Source organism: Bicyclus anynana, chromosome 11 (assembly GCF_947172395.1).
Source record: "Bicyclus anynana chromosome 11, ilBicAnyn1.1, whole genome shotgun sequence".
NCBI classification, from domain to species: domain Eukaryota; kingdom Metazoa; phylum Arthropoda; class Insecta; order Lepidoptera; family Nymphalidae; genus Bicyclus; species Bicyclus anynana.
In genome coordinates this window covers 4,794,325-4,811,766 of record NC_069093.1, presented here as the reverse complement: position 1 = coordinate 4,811,766, position 17,442 = coordinate 4,794,325, and the positions used below count along the sequence as shown (strand labels likewise).

The 17,442-nt window shown below is 37.8% G+C and overlaps 2 protein-coding genes across 3 annotated transcripts in view; one reads left to right on the top strand and one right to left on the bottom strand.

Annotated features, from left to right (window-relative positions):
* Nucleotides 1-2,851, top strand: part of LOC112044788 (zinc finger protein 25) — a 38,259-nt gene extending 35,408 nt beyond the window's left edge. For both annotated transcript variants that reach the window (XM_052884120.1, XM_024080751.2), the window contains one exon: nucleotides 177-2,851. In XM_052884120.1, coding sequence (XP_052740080.1) covers nucleotides 177-691 — 515 coding nt within the window. In that variant the 3' untranslated portion in view covers nucleotides 692-2,851. The remainder of the gene's footprint in view (nucleotides 1-176) is intronic.
* Nucleotides 2,698-15,952, bottom strand: LOC112044772 (eukaryotic translation initiation factor 3 subunit D). The gene is made up of 10 exons (XM_024080727.2): nucleotides 15,652-15,952; nucleotides 15,316-15,506; nucleotides 14,206-14,359; nucleotides 13,329-13,438; nucleotides 12,097-12,235; nucleotides 11,445-11,605; nucleotides 9,374-9,502; nucleotides 8,727-8,933; nucleotides 6,494-6,689; nucleotides 2,698-3,644 (listed from the first exon to the last, which is right to left on the bottom strand). Exons 1-10 carry the CDS (start codon nucleotides 15,842-15,844, stop codon nucleotides 3,484-3,486), a joined length of 1,641 nt encoding a protein of 546 aa, XP_023936495.1. The 5' UTR covers nucleotides 15,845-15,952; the 3' UTR covers nucleotides 2,698-3,483.
* Between the last annotated feature and the right edge of the window lie 1,490 nt (nucleotides 15,953-17,442).

Here is a 17,442-nt window from a genome sequence, read left to right as displayed (position 1 = left end):
GAAGTTAAACCAGTCTAAAACTGATATTTTAGTATATACTAACTTGATGTTGTAATGGTTCTTCATCAATGAAATGTTCTTCCAGTAATGTATGAAAAATGTTTTTTTTTTTTATATATTTGTAACAAATTACATATATTAATCTATATATTTTAACTATGCGATCATTATTCCAGGAATCGGAGCAACATTTCTGGCTGGGTACTTCGGCCGCAGAGTCCTAATGTTGACTTCCAGTTTCGGGGTAGCCGTCTCCTTGACTATAGTAGGATTGTATTTCTTCTTACAAGACTACATGCACGTAGGGCCGGGAACTTTGTCCTCTATATCAGCGATGCCTCTTGTTGGAGTGTTAGGTTTTAACATTTTATATGCAGCGGGTATAGGGAATTTGCCTTATGTAATGCAAGCAGAGTTATTTCCCTTAAACGTTAAGACTACTGCATCGAGCGCGGCGACTATGATGGCTTGTATATTAAATTTCTTCGTAACGAAGTCTTACCAAGGTATTAAGGATGGGTTCGGACATTTTACAGTTTTCTGGTCGTTTGCCAGTATAGCATATGCCGGGATATTGTTCATATACTTCTACGTGCCGGAAACGAAGGGCAAGAGCTTGGAGGAAGTTCAGGACAACATGCGAATAGAAAACGAGGACGCAGAGGCGCTCAAAAAGTCGGAAATTAGTTGATAAGTTGTTAAAAATATAGTTGTTTTGAAGGTACTTTTTTACCGTTAATAAAAACTTGATTGTGTTTTGGTGTAGGTGAATTAATTAGCAACCAGGTGAGGCGACTTTTGAGTAGGTATATAGTTTATAGGTTTGCAGTGATGTGATATATCACGTCACCGCAAGCGCCAATCACAAACCGATACCTTGCAGCGAATGACGTCACAGTTTATGATTGGCGTGTGCGGTGATGCGAGTAACCTAATAGTAAGCGCGTTATCAACTGAATCGTCGGGTAATCAATTCTGTCTATCTATCTATTGACATTTACAGCCATAAGGCTAAGCTGCTAGTCAGTGCGTTATCAAATGAGAAATAATTGATGCCCTGTGGCTCGGTTGAAAATGCGTTCTGATGATATTAGTTTTATTGATATTAATTTTAATCTTTAGTAAAAATATTTACCAAAGTGAAAAGTTACAAAGTTATTGAAAGTTTCCATCACTAGTGCCTTTATTATTTTATTTACAGCTTGGCAACTTCGTTCGTAACACTCCCGATGTTGCGCGCAGGTCGCGGGGGGCATGTAGCGATGAATGAAAACCCACGACTGATGCACGTCACTTCCCCGCACGCACGATTTCGCACCCGCGCGGTCTTTTCACCCGACGCCCGCATATCATGGGAGTGTTATTAATGAACTTGCCAGACTATAGTAATACAAATTTATTTGAACAATCTGTCGTGCTGTAGGTGTTAATAACACCTACTAATTTTGAAATTTCTTATTTGTTATCTGCACTTTCTATTGTTGCATGCAGTGGCGTAGCGAGGGTTTTTGCTGCCCCTTCTCCAATTCCAATTATTGTCGTTATCAACCCATATTCGGCTCACTGTTGAGCTCGAGTCTCCGCTCAAAATGAGAGGGGTTAGGCCAATAGTCCACCTCGCTGGCCCAATGCGGATTGGCAGACTTCACACACGCAGAGAATTAGGAAAATTCTCTGGTATGCAGGTTTCCTCACAATGTTTTCCTTCACCGTTGAGACACGTGACATTTAATTTCTTAAAATGCACACAACAGAAAAGTTGCGAGGTGCATGCCCCAGACCGGATTCGAATCCACACCCTCCGGAATCGGAGGCAGAGGTCCATATTCACTGGGCTATCACAGCTCATGTATGCTATATGTATGCGATTGTTATGCAAAATTAATTTTAGTAATGCGTTTTCAGGTAAGTACATAATCTGTAATACAATACATTACTTTGTAAAGGTATCGAGAGTTCTTATCATTGGACCTGACCTTGCGTTTAGTATATTTATAATTATATTGTTTGCATCTCTATTGTTATATTTGTTTGATTTTATTGTTTGAATAATGTTGACGGCAAACTCCCATCACTTTAATTGAAGAGGCATTAATATTTTTAACTGCTAGTTTTATCAGATTACAGATACTGCCTTTTGATAGTAATATCTATACAATTAATTGTAAGGGATATTTTAGCATTCTAAATGTAATTTTAAACAATTTTATATAATTTTACAGGCATTAGAAATTAGGGATTTTGAATGCTAGAATAAAATCTGAAAAATCCTAGGTTCAACCATCTGCATATACCTTAGTTTTTATGAAAAAAGATTTTATATACGATGAAGTTTTTATCATTAGAACCACTGCCACAGTACCTAACAGTGTGCTTACTCGAGAATTCTATGAAACAACGCTCGACTCCTTAATATTGAGCAATAGTAGAGTAATAAATAAAATAGTATTGAATTGTGGAACATAGAGTAACTTTGGTGTACTCCAAGGTATTGCAGTTAATGTAGTCGTGACGTCATAATTGACCAATTTTGCATAGAGCGATTTTCTATGCCTGTTTAAATCCACCTTGGATACACGCTTTCGGAAAAGACAGGGAACCATACAATATGATCAATATTTATTGTTAAATTTTCGAAATATTATTGTAAATGTATGTGTTTGTTTTTATAAAATATTGTTTAAATAAAAGTCATAATGTGACCAAAAGATTTTTATTTCACCGAATAATAATATGAAATAATACATCTGATTAACTTAGTAAGGTTATACAAAAGTTACTACTTTGGTTATAGGCAGGGAGCTGGTGGCAAATTTGTTGTATTTTATTATTAAAGTTTACACAATAAAATCCAGCCCTTCCGCTGGCGTTTGAGTGCCTAAGCAACTGGTAGTCAAGGCTTCAGAGAGAGGAATCTCGTCACAATACGCGACATCTCAAGGTTTACTCACTTTTATATCGACACTAGACCAGCGTTTTCCCAACCATTTTCAGCCATGGACCCCAAGGAAATCAAGCACAGTTTTCACGGACCCCCTTAATAAAATAAACAGTAAAAAAACCCGATTAGGTATTTATTTTAGATATTACAGATAAAAAATAGGTAGTTATAACTGTTTACTATGAAATATAGGAAAAACGTTCAAGTTGAAGTAAGCAGTAAGATCCGTGTGAAAGGTCAGACCCTTTCAATATTCAAATTAGTATTTCAAATACGAGACATTAGCAATTATGTATGGCCCAGAGATGAAGCCGCGGACCCCCACACATATACTCGCGGACCCCCGGGTCCGCGGACCACAGGTTGGGAAACGATGTAATTTCCAATAGTTTTTCAACATAATAATATTTTCATAAAAATGATTGACAGGTATGTCTGTATTTTCGAGAATTCACGCTGGGCCGTACATAGGCATAACAAAATCGATAAGGCCATACTGTACTTGCAACCACCAGCTCCTGGCCTATAATCTAGTTTGAAACCTACACTCGTTTGGAGTTCCCGTAGGAGTAGAGCGGCGCGAAGGGCGTGTCCGCGGGTTCGTCCCCACTCTCCTCCGAGCCGTCCGACTCGAACGTGTTGTCCGGGATGTCGTACAGGCGGATCAGCGGCTTGTTGGGGTCCTTCATTATCAGGTATTTACCTGGAACAAGTGACGTTCATATTAAAAAAAAAATCAGTCATTTAAATTAGGCTTAGTTTACAAGCACTTTTGAAAAGTCAAGTTGCCATGATTTAATGGTGGTACCAGTAAGTATACAGGTAGTCCGAGAGAGTAGTCGGTCCGAGAAGAGCCCATAACAAACTCAGCCATGGTTTTTTTTGTTTACCACCATTTTACAAACTTATCTTTTCATTTAATATTGTACTAAGTACACAACAGTTCTTATTTACAACTAGCAAAACCTCGCAGTTTCACCCGCGTAGATACCTTTCCCGTATGATTAAGTCCTGTCCCGTCCCTTAAGAATAAGTAGTGTGTCTTATGAGGACACTAAATTATTTGTTTGAAATTTCTTTATTCAATAACATTAGTTATAATGATTCAAAATTATTTGAACTGTTACTTTTTTATATGTGAAGTTGAAAACCGAACTTCAAAATTTGGTCCGAACGGAATTATCCTCCTCTCTCCTACAAAGTAGAAAGAACGTTATGTGAAGAAAGTAAGTAATTAAAAATGGCAACGATGATCAGAGTGCCTAGTGGAAGTTTTCAATACTGACGATCGCGTAAACGTAAACGTGAATATGTAAGGAATTGAAACAGTTGTTAGTGCCACTAGATGGCGCTGTTTCAACTGCTTAGAAATTTGCGTTTACGTTTACGCGATCATCACAATATGAAAACATTGATAACTCCGACTAGGCCGCGCGTGCCCTCCAGCCGTGGCTTTCCGGCCTTTGACCGTGAATTTGTGATTTGGCCTCAAGCCATGGCTTCGGCAGACCTACCCAGGTATCTACAGATGCCCGAGCCGCTCATAACTGCCCTCCGGCCGTGGCTTAGCCATAGCTGGGCATTAACTCTTTAATCCGTTAATCGTTAATTAACGAAGTTAACATTTTGATTAACGGATTAACTTTTAAGTTAACTTTTAAAAATGTTCACGGACCCGTTAACTTCCGTTAATATGCATAAGTCCGTTAATCGTTAATCTAATGCCTACTATTTACCGCGCGACGTGATAGGTTTAGACAAGTAAGAAATTATGAAAGATTTTTTTTTCAAAGAAATCAACAAATTGTATATTTATATTAAATTTATAGATAAAATCAAGTTAAAACAAATTATGGCACTTTTCCCCAGTGCTCACCTTTATTTTTCCAATGGGGATCTCACACAATGATATAGAAATGCAATATTAACCAGTCATATTAACGGATTAACGATTAACGTTAACTTGCGTTAATTCTTCCGGAATGTACTCTTTAACATTTAACGAAGCTAACTTTTTTTGTAGCGGATTAACGAAGTTAACTATTTGATTAACGGTGCCATATGCCAGCATATGCCAGCATATTTTGATTAGCATATGCCAGCCGAAGAGCGACGCACGATCTAGCACACTTATGTGATTAATTAGTAATTTAACTTTAACCTAAACTTATAATATATTCAAATTCTTATTATACTATGATAATGTTAAATTATTACTTATCAACCATACTATAATAATTATTATTTAAGTAGTTCTGTTTATTTATTATGTATGTAGATGTATTTATATATTAATTATGTATTTAGGTGTACTCGTATTTTTTTTTATTTATGTATATTTAGTATGTTAATTGTATATGTAGTTTAATTTAGTATATTATTTTTAATAGTTTAATTAGAAAAGTATGTTATATTGCACTATCCGCTTTCCTTTCTTTGAATATTTCATTCAAGGTTGTCTGGACTTTTAGCGATAAGACCGCCTTTGCGCATCTTACTTTTCTGTTTCTTTTTCTCTTATTTTTTGTATCTTATTTGTGTGCAATATAGAATTAAAATAAATAATAATGTCCAATAACTTAATCTTAGTCCTTCACTAACTATTACATCTTTAGGCCACTTTGCTAACGTGATTTTCCATGTAGCACTTAACACTATGACTAGTCACTAAACACTAACTCAAATGGTTTGGTCCGTTTAAGTCTTCGCACTGTAGTCACTTGCGAAGACTTAGCGGCTTCAAAATTGATTCACAGAACATATCAGAACAGGCTTAAAAGAAAGAACATTATTTAAACCTATTAACCTACAAAACCATGAGGGGATATTCTCACTGGGGACTACACTCGAAAAGTGAAGTTATTACAGAACACATCTGCTTATAGTTATGATACTTGATCGCAGATAAACCCAAAAGAAAAAATAAATAAATAAATATAGAGAAACTTCATTAGTTTTTATTTATTAACTTATATACAACAACGTTAACAACGGTAACAGCGGTTGGACTCATTACCGAGGAGTGGCGGCGGGTTCCTCGCCCCGTTGGTCTGTTGTCGTACCCACTCCTAGCATAGTCATTCCCGACTAGTTGGAGGGTAATGGGAATATTGGTCATATCTATACTAATATTACAAAGCTGAAGAGTTTGTTTGTTTGATTGAACGCGCTAATCTCAGGAATTACTGGTCCGATTTGAAAAATTCTATCAGTGTTAGATAGCCCATTTATCGAGGAAGGCTATAGGCTATATATTATCCCCATATTCCTACAGGAATGGGAACGGCGTCAGCTAGTTGGCCGTATTATAAAAAAATATATGGCTAACATTCTTTTTTTTTAATCCCTTAAAAAAATTCAAATTTCATTTATTTCAATTAGGCTTAGTTTACAAGCACTTTTGCAAGGTCAAGATTATGTAATAATTTAATTTAATCTAATGGTGGTAACAATAGTCGAAAACTTAAAATTAAAGTTACGAGGGCGCCTTCGTCCGGGAAGAGCCCACAACAAACTCCGCCAAGATATTTATTTTTAAGTGCAGTAACCCACCGTCCTTCTGCTTCATGCAGATATCGATGATGCAGCGCAGGATGCCCCACGCGTTGTCCATGGACAGGTTGATCTGCGCCGCGAACTCGTGCGGCTTGAACTGCTGCGTGCCGAGGATCACGTGCCGCGCGTTGTCGCGCACCTGCGTGCGGGACACGTAGCCGAACTTCACCTGGTCCGAGCCCGCCAGCAGCGCCTGCGCACACAACAGCGAATGTGCCTTAGACCACACGACTGAAGGACATGTCCCAAAATGGGCTTTTATTATTTACTAGCGGACGCCCGCGACTTCGTCCGCGTGAAAATCGATTTAAACTTTTAAATACCTCTATCCTACCCTACCCTAACCTACTTCTAGCCTACCTCTACCCTACCTTAACCCTACCCTCTTATAAACATAAGAGTAGACAAATATAATAAGAAAGCTCCGAACTGCTAAGCTATTGGGAGTTATACGTGTTATTGTGAGTCAACCATAAAATATAGACATATATATGCCGTTGTGTTTTTTTAAATAATTTTAAGGTGAACATTTCCGTCATACATGATTTCTATGTAGCTTTAACCATCAAGGCTGTACACGCGACGGAAGCTTAAGAAATGGAGTAACTTCTCCCGTTTTCTTAACATTTCTCTTCACTGCTCTGCTCCTATTAATCGTAGCGTGATGAAAAGTATACTATAACCTGCCCAGGAGTATGTAGAATAATTGTACCAAGTATCGTTATAATCTATCCAGTAGTTTTTGTTTCTATAACGAACATACAGACAGACAGACAAAAATTTTACTGATTGCATTTTTGGCATCAGTATCGATCACTAATCACCCCCTGATAATTACTTTGGAAATATATATCATGTACAGAATTGACCTCTCTACAGATTTATTATAAGTATAGATTTTTAAGCAGTTCGATAGTATTTTTTACGGATAGAAGATACAAATTGCTGATGAGAAAATAATTATCAGAATTTTTGGAACCCGCATTAATTAGATGAATATTTTTTTTTGTTTCGCTCCCTAGTCTACAAATTAAACAGACAATACAGTAAAAGTGACTGACGACATCATTAAAACTGCCGGGGAGGAGCGGATGAGAACAGCAAAGGAAAGGGAATCATGGAAAAGAATGGAGGAGGCCTTTACCCGAGAAGGGGCTCTAATCTCATAGATATTGTTAACATACTCACCATATTAATTAAGTATATATATATTTTTTCATACTAACAATACTAACAAAAATGAAAGGTGAAGACTTTTGAGAATAAATGGCATCTTTATTTATTTACAGTGAAAGTGTTCAACACAGCCAATAAAACACCTGGAATTGAATTCGTATCCGTGTAAGCTTTCAATGTCATGTAATATTGTCAAATGTCAATAAGACACAAGTTAAAAATAAACATTAAATCGTAGACAGAGAAGCATTAAAAAAAACTTTCAATTGCTTTAAAACACCATTAACGAATGCTATTAAACGAAAGTCATTGACAATCTGTCAGGGTGTAAGTTACAAGCATGTTGCCATGATAAAAATTCTTAATTTAATGTTGTCATCTAATGAAAAAATTACATTTTATTTAATTAATTAAAAAACATGCGAGTTCCAAAATTGTTTTTAATTTGGGTTTTAAGCCCTATATTTTAAGTTATTTTTAGATAAAAATAATTTATTCTGCTTAGTTGACACTCGGAACAAAGGCTTAGCCTCCATACAAAATTGGGACATGTCCTTTCTTTCAAATTAAAAAAAAAAACACACACAGCGCCATCTATGAGCCTGAGGCATAACTACATTGCAACCGCAAGGGATTGTTTCAATGTTCGCTAAAAACGCCATCTACTGGTAGTTTGAAATAACATACACTGTTTTACTGTGCCTGTAGATGGCAGCACGCATCTCAATTCCTCGCCTGATTACACTTTTCCTATTGCATTTACAAAGGGAATTGGCCATGCTCGGCCCAGGCCTACCTTAACACGTTCGCTACGGTAACGGTACGAGGTCAGTTGACCTCGTACGTCTAGCGCGTTTAAAAATTACGAGGTCGATGGACCTCGTACCACATAAAGTTTTAGTATGAGTTTTAAGAACCTCGTACCGCACCAGAGGAAAATACAGAAAAATAAGTGCCGCAGCGAAAGTGTTAAAAACTTTAACACTGTAACGGAGTGAAATGTCATCCTGTTGGCCACCTTGGAGTCATCATCAGGAAAGTTGATTTAACATACCTGAACAGTCCACTTGGCGAGCTTGCAGGAATTATTCCTCAACTCGTTAGCTAGCACGGCGCCCCGCTGAGTGTCGAGCTTCTGCCGCCACTCCACCCCATTGGCCACCTTGGAGTCCCACTCGTTCAGCGCCTTGATAGTCAGGAACTGCGTCTCGTTCTGCGGACCCTGCATGACTGCGTCGTGCTCGCACCGAGCTACCAGAACCTATGACATGAAATGAAATGAATGACAGAACAGTTGCCAGTCAGCTGGTTTAAGATAAAAAGATAAAGGTCAAGGTATAACTTGATAATTTTGTCTTTATATTGCTTTCATTTGCAATCACCATCACGAAAAAGAAATATTATAAAATCATAAATAACTCTATTATAGGCTAGTCTAGGCTATCATAGGCCTAGTGGTATTAGGTAAGGTATCAGCCGTCTTAAGGTAAATGCGCTAGTGGCAGAGACTTGTACAACAAAAAAAATGTGTAATTTTTTTATTACTGGAATTAAGGCCAGGCCGATTTTAATAGGACTTTTACTGGACGTTAAAGGAGGTTATTGAGCAAGATATAGGTATTTTTTTTCCCATTGTTTTTGCGGATTTTCTTGAAAAACATGCTAAGTCGCGGGGCTCGACTAGTATTTCATATAACTCACCACTCCATTGTTGAGGTTCCACTTGCGGTAGCGGTACCCGACGGAAGCCACTTCGCCTTCTTCTTCAGACACAAACGGATTCGCCTCCGGAAACTTGTACTTCGGCTCGGTGGGACCAGATTTCAGTACCTGTTAAAATTAAAATATGTTTTTATTTTTTTATCCTACACTAGCGGACGCCCGCGACTTCGTCCGCGTAAAAATTGATGTAAACTTCTCTACCTCTACCTTACCCTGCTCGTAAACATACCCGACCCTACCCTACCCTACCCCTACCTTACTCCTACCCTACCCCTAAAGCTAACCCTACCATCCCCCTACCTTACCCCTACCCTAACCTATCCATACCCTATCCTACCCTACCCCTACCCTACCCCTACCTTACCCCTACCCTAATCCTACCCTACCCGTACCCTACCCCTATCCTACTCCTCCCCTACCCTATACGTTCCATATCCTTCCCCTACCTCTACCTTGCCCCTACCCTACACTACCCTTACCTTATCCGTACCCTATCCTACCCTACCCTACCCTACACTTTCCCTAAATTACCCCTACCCTACCTCTATCCTACCCCTTCCCTACCCCTATGTGCCTTTTGTGCGTGGTGCAATGACCAAAAGACTATAATTTCCCAAGCGACTTCTATGCTAATACTATAAAGAGGTAAAGTTTGTGTGGTTGTCGGGGGTAATCTCTGGATCTACTGGACCGATTTGGAAAATTGTTTTACCAATAGAAAGCTACGTTATTTGCGAGTGTCATAGGCTATGTTTGATCCCCATATTCACACGGGAACGGGAACTACGTAAATGAAAGCGCCGGGCGTCATATAGCGGAATTTCTGCGTCTTTTAGAAATTTTGTATTATCTCCGAAACTATTTAAGTAATTAACATACTGTAAAGGGCAAATCTTATCTCCATAATATTCTTGTGATTATTTAATAATTTATTTTGATAATGATTTAAGTTTAGTTGTGTAAATAATGACGTAAACCTTAATTTAAAATTTAAATAATTTATTAAAGTACTAAAGGTACTATATCTGCTAAAATATAAAAGATAGATATATGGTGTCGCGGACTTTTTTGTAGAACTTTTAAAGGTTCAAAAAGCCTCCATACATTTATTTCAGTTATACGCAATGGTTGAGGCAGCGCATGCGAATAAGTAAGTTTTTCGGTCCGACCTGTAAGAGAAAACCCGCGATAACTCATTAGTTATATATGATAGAAATATAAAATATAGCCTATAGCACTTACCGATAACGTAGCATTCTACTGGTAAAAGAATTTTTAAAATCGGACCAGTAGTTCCGAAGATTACCCCATTTCAAAAAATTGTTACAAACTTACAAACTTACAAACTTACAAACTTTACCTCTTTATAATATTAGTATAGATAGGCAAAGGTTTAATTGTAGATATAGTCTAAAGTAGGACATGTTTGTCTAGAAAACTCTTGTTTTAAAGATACCCAAGTAATAAGAATCAAGAGACACTGACTTGGGAAAATCCTAGCTGTGCCCCGAAAAAAAAAACTTGTACCACCTGTCTGTTGACATTGTGGTTAATAACTATAGTGCAAAGTTTCACGTCGAGTTGATAAAGTGACCAAAAAAAATAATTTGTCCAAAGATTGATGACAATGGCCTATAGTCATTCTGCATGTTGGGAGATGCCAAAATGATGAAACTTGTATGAAGCCTTTAGAACGAGATTTTGCGGTAAGTTGTTACAAGTTGCGCACAAAAAACCGAATATGCTGTAGACCATATAATTGAAGTAAAACTTCTTTCAAAAATAAATAACAAAGTGCCATCTATGAGTCCCAGGCATAACTAAATCGCAACAGGGTCTTGAAGTGTACAAATAGGGATTGTTTCAAAGTTCTCTAAGAACGCCATCTACTGGTAGTTTAAAATCACAAACAGTGTTTCACTATGCCTGTAGATGGCAGCAGGCATCGCTCTAATACACTTTTCGTAACGTATTGACCACGAACAAGGTTTACTTCAAACTTATTTCGTGCCTACTACTAAACTAGAGTTGTGGTTGATGGAATTTGTACCTGCTGGCTGAAGTTGTGGTTGATGAACGTGGCCTCCAGTGCCAGGTTGCGCGGCGAGTTGATGGAGTTGCCGTCGTCGGCGGGAGGCTCAACCGACGTCTCGTTCACCGTCAGCAAGTCGAACTCCGTGTTGTCGCGCTTGTCCAAGAACAACTTGTCGCCTGTAAAAGAGATTATTTATAGTGAATTCATGTCTTTTTGTATAGAAAAATTTAATAACAAGACAGTAGAAATGTTGTCCTATAGTTGGTGTTTCCAGTCCATAGCCAAGGGAGGGATGAGGGTATTAGTTTTGTATCTACGAGCATGCAGCTTTATACTAATTGTAATAATATACTACGACAATTGTTATTTACGACAAAGAGCTATGATAGCCCAGTGGATATGACCTCTGGCTCCAATCCCGGAGGGCGTGGGTTCGAATCTGGTCCAGGGCATGCACCTCCAACTTTTCAGTTATGTGCATTTTAAGAAATTAAATATCATGTGTCTCAAACGGTGAAGGAAAAACATCGTTCTCAAGTAGGGAAGGGACCACAGACCACATCTCTTCCATCACCCTTCTCTAAGCATCTTTGTCATTTGAAATACAGCATAGTTGTTGAGTTCTGTAAAAAAATCGTGTGGATTACTGACTCTGGCAGACACTCACCAATCTTCTCAATAACAATGTCCCAGGAGTAGTTGGAACGCGTGCAGCACATGATGGTGGCGAGGATGGTGTCCGTGGCGTACACCGTGCCAGTGGTCTTGCTCAGGCGACGGATTACAGGGTCGTCTGTGGTTGTGACCTGAAACAGAGACCTGGGTGAAGGAACATGATCGAAATGTAATGTGGCAGACATCACTTGCTAGGTTTTACGATTTCAAGGCCCTTGACAGATGGCTCGTTTTATCTGACTTCTTTTTCTCTCCCTGCAGGTCTTCTTGAGGTCCCTGTATCATGTTGATCGTTACAGATCTATTATGATCGCCACTGACTAGATTTCCCCTCCAATATTGGTTGCTGCCAGGTACAGCAGCAGTTTCTTGGCTCGGATGTGTTTCACCTCCTCTGGGTTCACTGTGTAATGCCCTAAGTGGAGGTTGCGTTTATGTATTTGAGCTGGGCAATTGCATAAGATAGGCGCATAGGTGTTTCCTCTGCCTCTAGGCAGAGTCTGCACAGATCTGTGTCCCGGAGTTCAAGATTGAACATGTGTCTATTGACTCCACAGTGTCTAATAAGTGCCTGCACTAAGATACATAGGTTTTTCCTACTGAGCGCTAGTAGTAGTTATCTGACTTACCAGATTGAGTCTTTCATGGGTTTCCAAAATGATAGTTGGTGGTCGTTCAACTATTACGTAATCAGTATAGGGGGCAGGGGGTCTGCACTTTGGTTATTTTTGATGATATAGGGGAATGTGGGGACCAGATGGTAATTACGCCAGCAGTAGTTATTATTTTTTTACCCACATTGTCTATGTTTGAAAACGTTTTCGGAGATTGCCACATATAAATAAAAATGCATGTGAGCTTTACTTATTTTTGCTGACAAGGGGGGTTGGGGGTGGTAAATAATTGTAATAAGTTCGCTTACATATTACCTGAACGGCCACTTGTCTGCTCCGTGCTCTATTGTGGCGGGGTACATTAAAGATACCAAATAATTGAAAAATTTGTTCAGGAAAAAATTTGTTTGCATATAGTCTAACTTTCCGGCGGTTTACTATAACTATGTTTTATACCATTATTTTGACACATAGGTTCATGTATTTTCTTCACCACTTTCTAGTGCTGTATTTTCACACAAAAATGATTCAAATATCATAGCATTCAATTAATTTGTGCATGTCCAATATGTGACACAAGAGAAAAAGTATAAAAAAAATTTAATAATACCGTATGGAAGATGCGGTCAATGCGCTGCAGTGGCTTCTCATGTTTCACATTCACTCTGTCGTAAGCCTTGTCATAGTACTCCAAGGTACCGCAGCACGCAATATCCTCACCTGAAATTAATAATATTAATAGTTAAATAAATTGTGAATAAAGAAGCTATACAAATAATTGGCATGGAATTTCCACAGTAGGTAAAGTATGTGCCAATTTGCTATTCAGTTTTGATATTGGAACATGCTTAATTTAACTGTTATTATAACTCCACTGGGATATGTTATTTCCTGTCTCCTCCAAGTTTTGTGCATTTTATAATTAATAAGTATTTTTATATAATAATGCTTAGTAGAAAACATGCTATTATAGCCCAGAGGATATGACCTCTGCCTCTGATTCCAGAGTTACCAGATTCACCATACCAGATTTGGACCCACACTGGGTTTGAATCTGGTCCAGGGCATTCACTTCCAACTTTTCAGTTGTGTGCATTTTAAGAAATTAAATGTCACGTGTCTCAAACAATGAAGGAAAAACATAGTGAAGATACCAGAGAATTTTCTTAATTCTCTGCATGTTTGAAGCCTGACAATCCACATTGAGTCAGTGGGTGTACTATTTGCCTAACCCCTCTCATTCTGAGAGGAGACTTTAGCTCGGCAGTGAGCCAAATATGGGTTGGTAATGATGAATGCTAGTAAAAGTAGTTCTGATACCTTTGCAAAAGGACAAAACGAATAGCTCATCAGTTAAGGAAATTGCACACTCACAACAAAGTCGCACAACTCACCAGCTTAAATCTACTAATCGTAGATCCAAATAGAAAAAGAAAGTTAAGGAAATCAAAGTTAAATCATTACAATTACAAAATATACCATCATACCATCTTTAATTCCTGGTAACGAGAGCTTAGCCAGCCTGGGGAAGTCCATGTCTTCAATAGTGACCCAAGTGGGTCGCACAGTGACTGACGCATCACGAATCTTCATAGGAGCACCTCTCTGGCCCCATCTCTTGCCCAGCTTGCGATCACGTTGCTAAACAAATACATGGTCATTATAACAGGTAGTTATAATGAATTGTGACATGGAAATTCAACACTGGTATAATGTTAATAATTATATAGCTGCATCTTGAAATATTGACAACCATTTGACATTCAAAGATGAAATTTGGCAGGGAGGTTGTTTACAATAGATTTGTACTACAAACGGATTTTGCAAGAGAGCTGGATTAAATAGGTGTAAGGGTGGACAAAGTCATGGGGGTAAACTAGTTTATAAAATATATTAATTGTAAATTCCAAGCTTATTAATCAAATTTATTTTCATTAATTTAAGAAGAAGTTAATTATAATTATTATTAGGTGTGAAATGACTAGTGATTTGTACCCTCATTTTTAATTTGTTTGTTGATAAACAGTACTCATCCAGAAAGGCTGTGGTATAGATCAATGATGGTTAGATTAGTATGATAAGTAATTATGAAGTATTATAGAGAAGACAGTGAGATTGGTAATAGCCCAGTGAACATGACCTCTGAATTCAATTCAGTTTGGGGCATGCACCGCCAACTTTAGATAAGTGCATTTTCAGAAATTATAAGTGTCTCAAACAGTATAGAAAAAACATTGTGAGGAATACTGCATATCTGATTATTTTATATGTGTGAAGTATGCAAATTTGTATTGGGCCAGAGTAGGTAGTGTTTTTCAGATAGCATGGATAGTGACAGTTATGACTTCCACAATACATACTATTATTGAAAATGTGGCAAACTTTCAAGAGCGAAACAAACTGTTACTCGCTATCTGAAAAAACAACTTTAGTGGACTATTAGCCTAACCCCTCTCATTCTGAGAGCAGACTTATCCTCAATAGCGAGCCAAATATGGGTTTGTTAATGATGGATGAAGATGATAGTGAGGATGGAATTTTATACCGTAACTTTCAGGATACTGTATAGATTAATCAAAACTCTCTTAACTACCTACCTTGCTCAAAGTTGTCATGCCGCCAGGAGTACGGGCTCCTCGAGCACCACGTCCGCGCTGACCGCGGGCCCTGCCGCGTTGGTACGGGGGCTTCTGGACGCGAGTCGTGTCAACCAGATGGAATGTACTCTCATCTTCATCATGGAAATAGGCGTACGACGAACCAGCGCCGAATTGAGACGCGTACTTGTCTAAAGCGTTACACAAACCATATTAAGTATTATTTCAATAATAGATTACGCTCAAATGGAAAGTAAAAGTTTTACGATATAACCTCAAAGCAGATATTGTAAATGATTTAAACTCATGTAAAAGTGTTTTGCAAAGGTTTCTTACTTTGGTATTTCTTATCCTGGACGACAGTCCAATCGCTGATTTTCCCCAAACGATCGCCTTTACTAAAAGGCTGGTAAGGCATATCCCTGAATTGGTCCGGCATTTCGCAGGGCCCCCATCCTGTGGGATTGTCCTGAATTATCGGGGCTATGAAACGCACCGGCTCTTCAGCCGGGAGGACGTGTTCTGACATCCCAAACGTATAATTATCCTATTAAAAAACTTTTTAATACAAAATTGGAAATACTGAGCCACACGACACTTCTGCGTTTATTTTTAAACTAGCCTTACGTGTCATACGGCACTGAGTTCTAGCCTGTTTGAGATGAAACTTTGAATTTTTCAAACTGGCTTATGGCTCTGAGCTCTTGCTATTTTGAGCTTTTTGAAAAACACCTACACTACCCTTAGACCATTAAAAAGAAAGGACCTGCCTTGTAAACCGTTACCCTTCTGTCAAAGATCAAGAATCAATGATCTAACGCGTTTATAAAAACTGTTGCTATAGAATCGATGTTTCATTGTTGTAATCGTTTTTGTCGTGTAATGAGCTCCCGGTTTATGTAGTTAAATGGCATATAAAACGGCTAAAAACTTGTAGTTTAGTAAAAGATGGAGTAAAGTTTCATTTGTAAACACAATTTATAAAAAGAATCGATGAACAGCAAGAAATCGATCAAGTAATCGAATATTCTATCTATGTATTCTGTGAATAATCTAAGCGATGTGTTGTTTAGTCTGTGTAAAAATGACGCGTCTGTGTATTGCGAGTCAAATTTATAGTTGTGTGTAGTGTATGGACACAGAATATATTTAATGGTATTAAATATTTGTGATGTGTGAGTTTACCTCGTCCACCTCAAAAAACGACAGACTTTTTTGTTGGTGAATTTGGTTGCGAAACAGGTCCATAGTCTAAATAGTCAAAGTAAGAAAGAGTAAAGATTATTACTTATATCTGTGTATCCACCAATCCACTGTGTATCTAATCTGTGGGAGTGTGGAATTGTAAATTGTTTATCGTCTGTGGCAATGTAAGGTTTTCTTTTTTTTGGTATTGTTATTAAAACTATTTGTTTGAATTTGAATTATATTTTGAATATTTTGGGATAATTGTGTGCTCCTGCTCAATTAAAAAATGATAAAGCCCGGGGTGATAACAGAATATTTTCCGAAAAGACGGCAATTTTGATAGATACATTTGAGTTGAGAGTTGTATATTGTATTCGCATTGTATTATTTTTTATAATAGAAGCAATTCTTACTTGACTACGAAAGGTGAAAGGTTTTTCAAATCGGTCCTTTATTGAGTCTCAGAGTCTGTTAAATGCAAACAAACACACTAAAATTAATAGTTTATACTATACTTATATAAATGAGTACAGTATAGTACAATATGTAATAAGTACAGTGCACATTGTACTTGTGTACTTGTTCCCATAAAGATAGCGGACTGCGGAGTGCGGATGTAATGTACGTCCGTGCCGTGGCAGTGATTAGTGATACAGGAAGTAGGAATAGAAAGAAACCTACCACTACCACAGGAACCAGTGTTACTAACTCTCCAAAATATTTATCCCTAAAGTTTGTGTCAAAAAAACCGCTAAAATCGCCTTAATTATTGAGTTGTCCCCCTAAAAAATATAAATTCATAATAATTTAGAAATAATATGCTGTAATATGTTTCAAAAGTCTATATTTAATACAGACAATATATTACGTCTTTATCTGAAGATTCAGATTTTTTGAAATCATACATGTTGACAATGAACAAATTTAACAATTTTTTTA

Excerpts from the sequence above, each read along its gene's own strand:
- LOC112044772 (XM_024080727.2), bottom strand. The coding sequence starts at position 15,844 with ATGTCAGAACACGTCCTCCCGGCTGAAGAGCCGGTGCGTTTCATAGCC. Across the intron at positions 14,360-15,315 it reads GCATGACAACTTTGAGCAAG|CAACGTGATCGCAAGCTGGG; the intron begins GTAGGTAGTTAA and ends GTATTTGTTTAG. Across the intron at positions 3,645-6,493 it reads CTGCATGAAGCAGAAGGACG|GTAAATACCTGATAATGAAG; the intron begins GTGGGTTACTGC and ends CACTTGTTCCAG.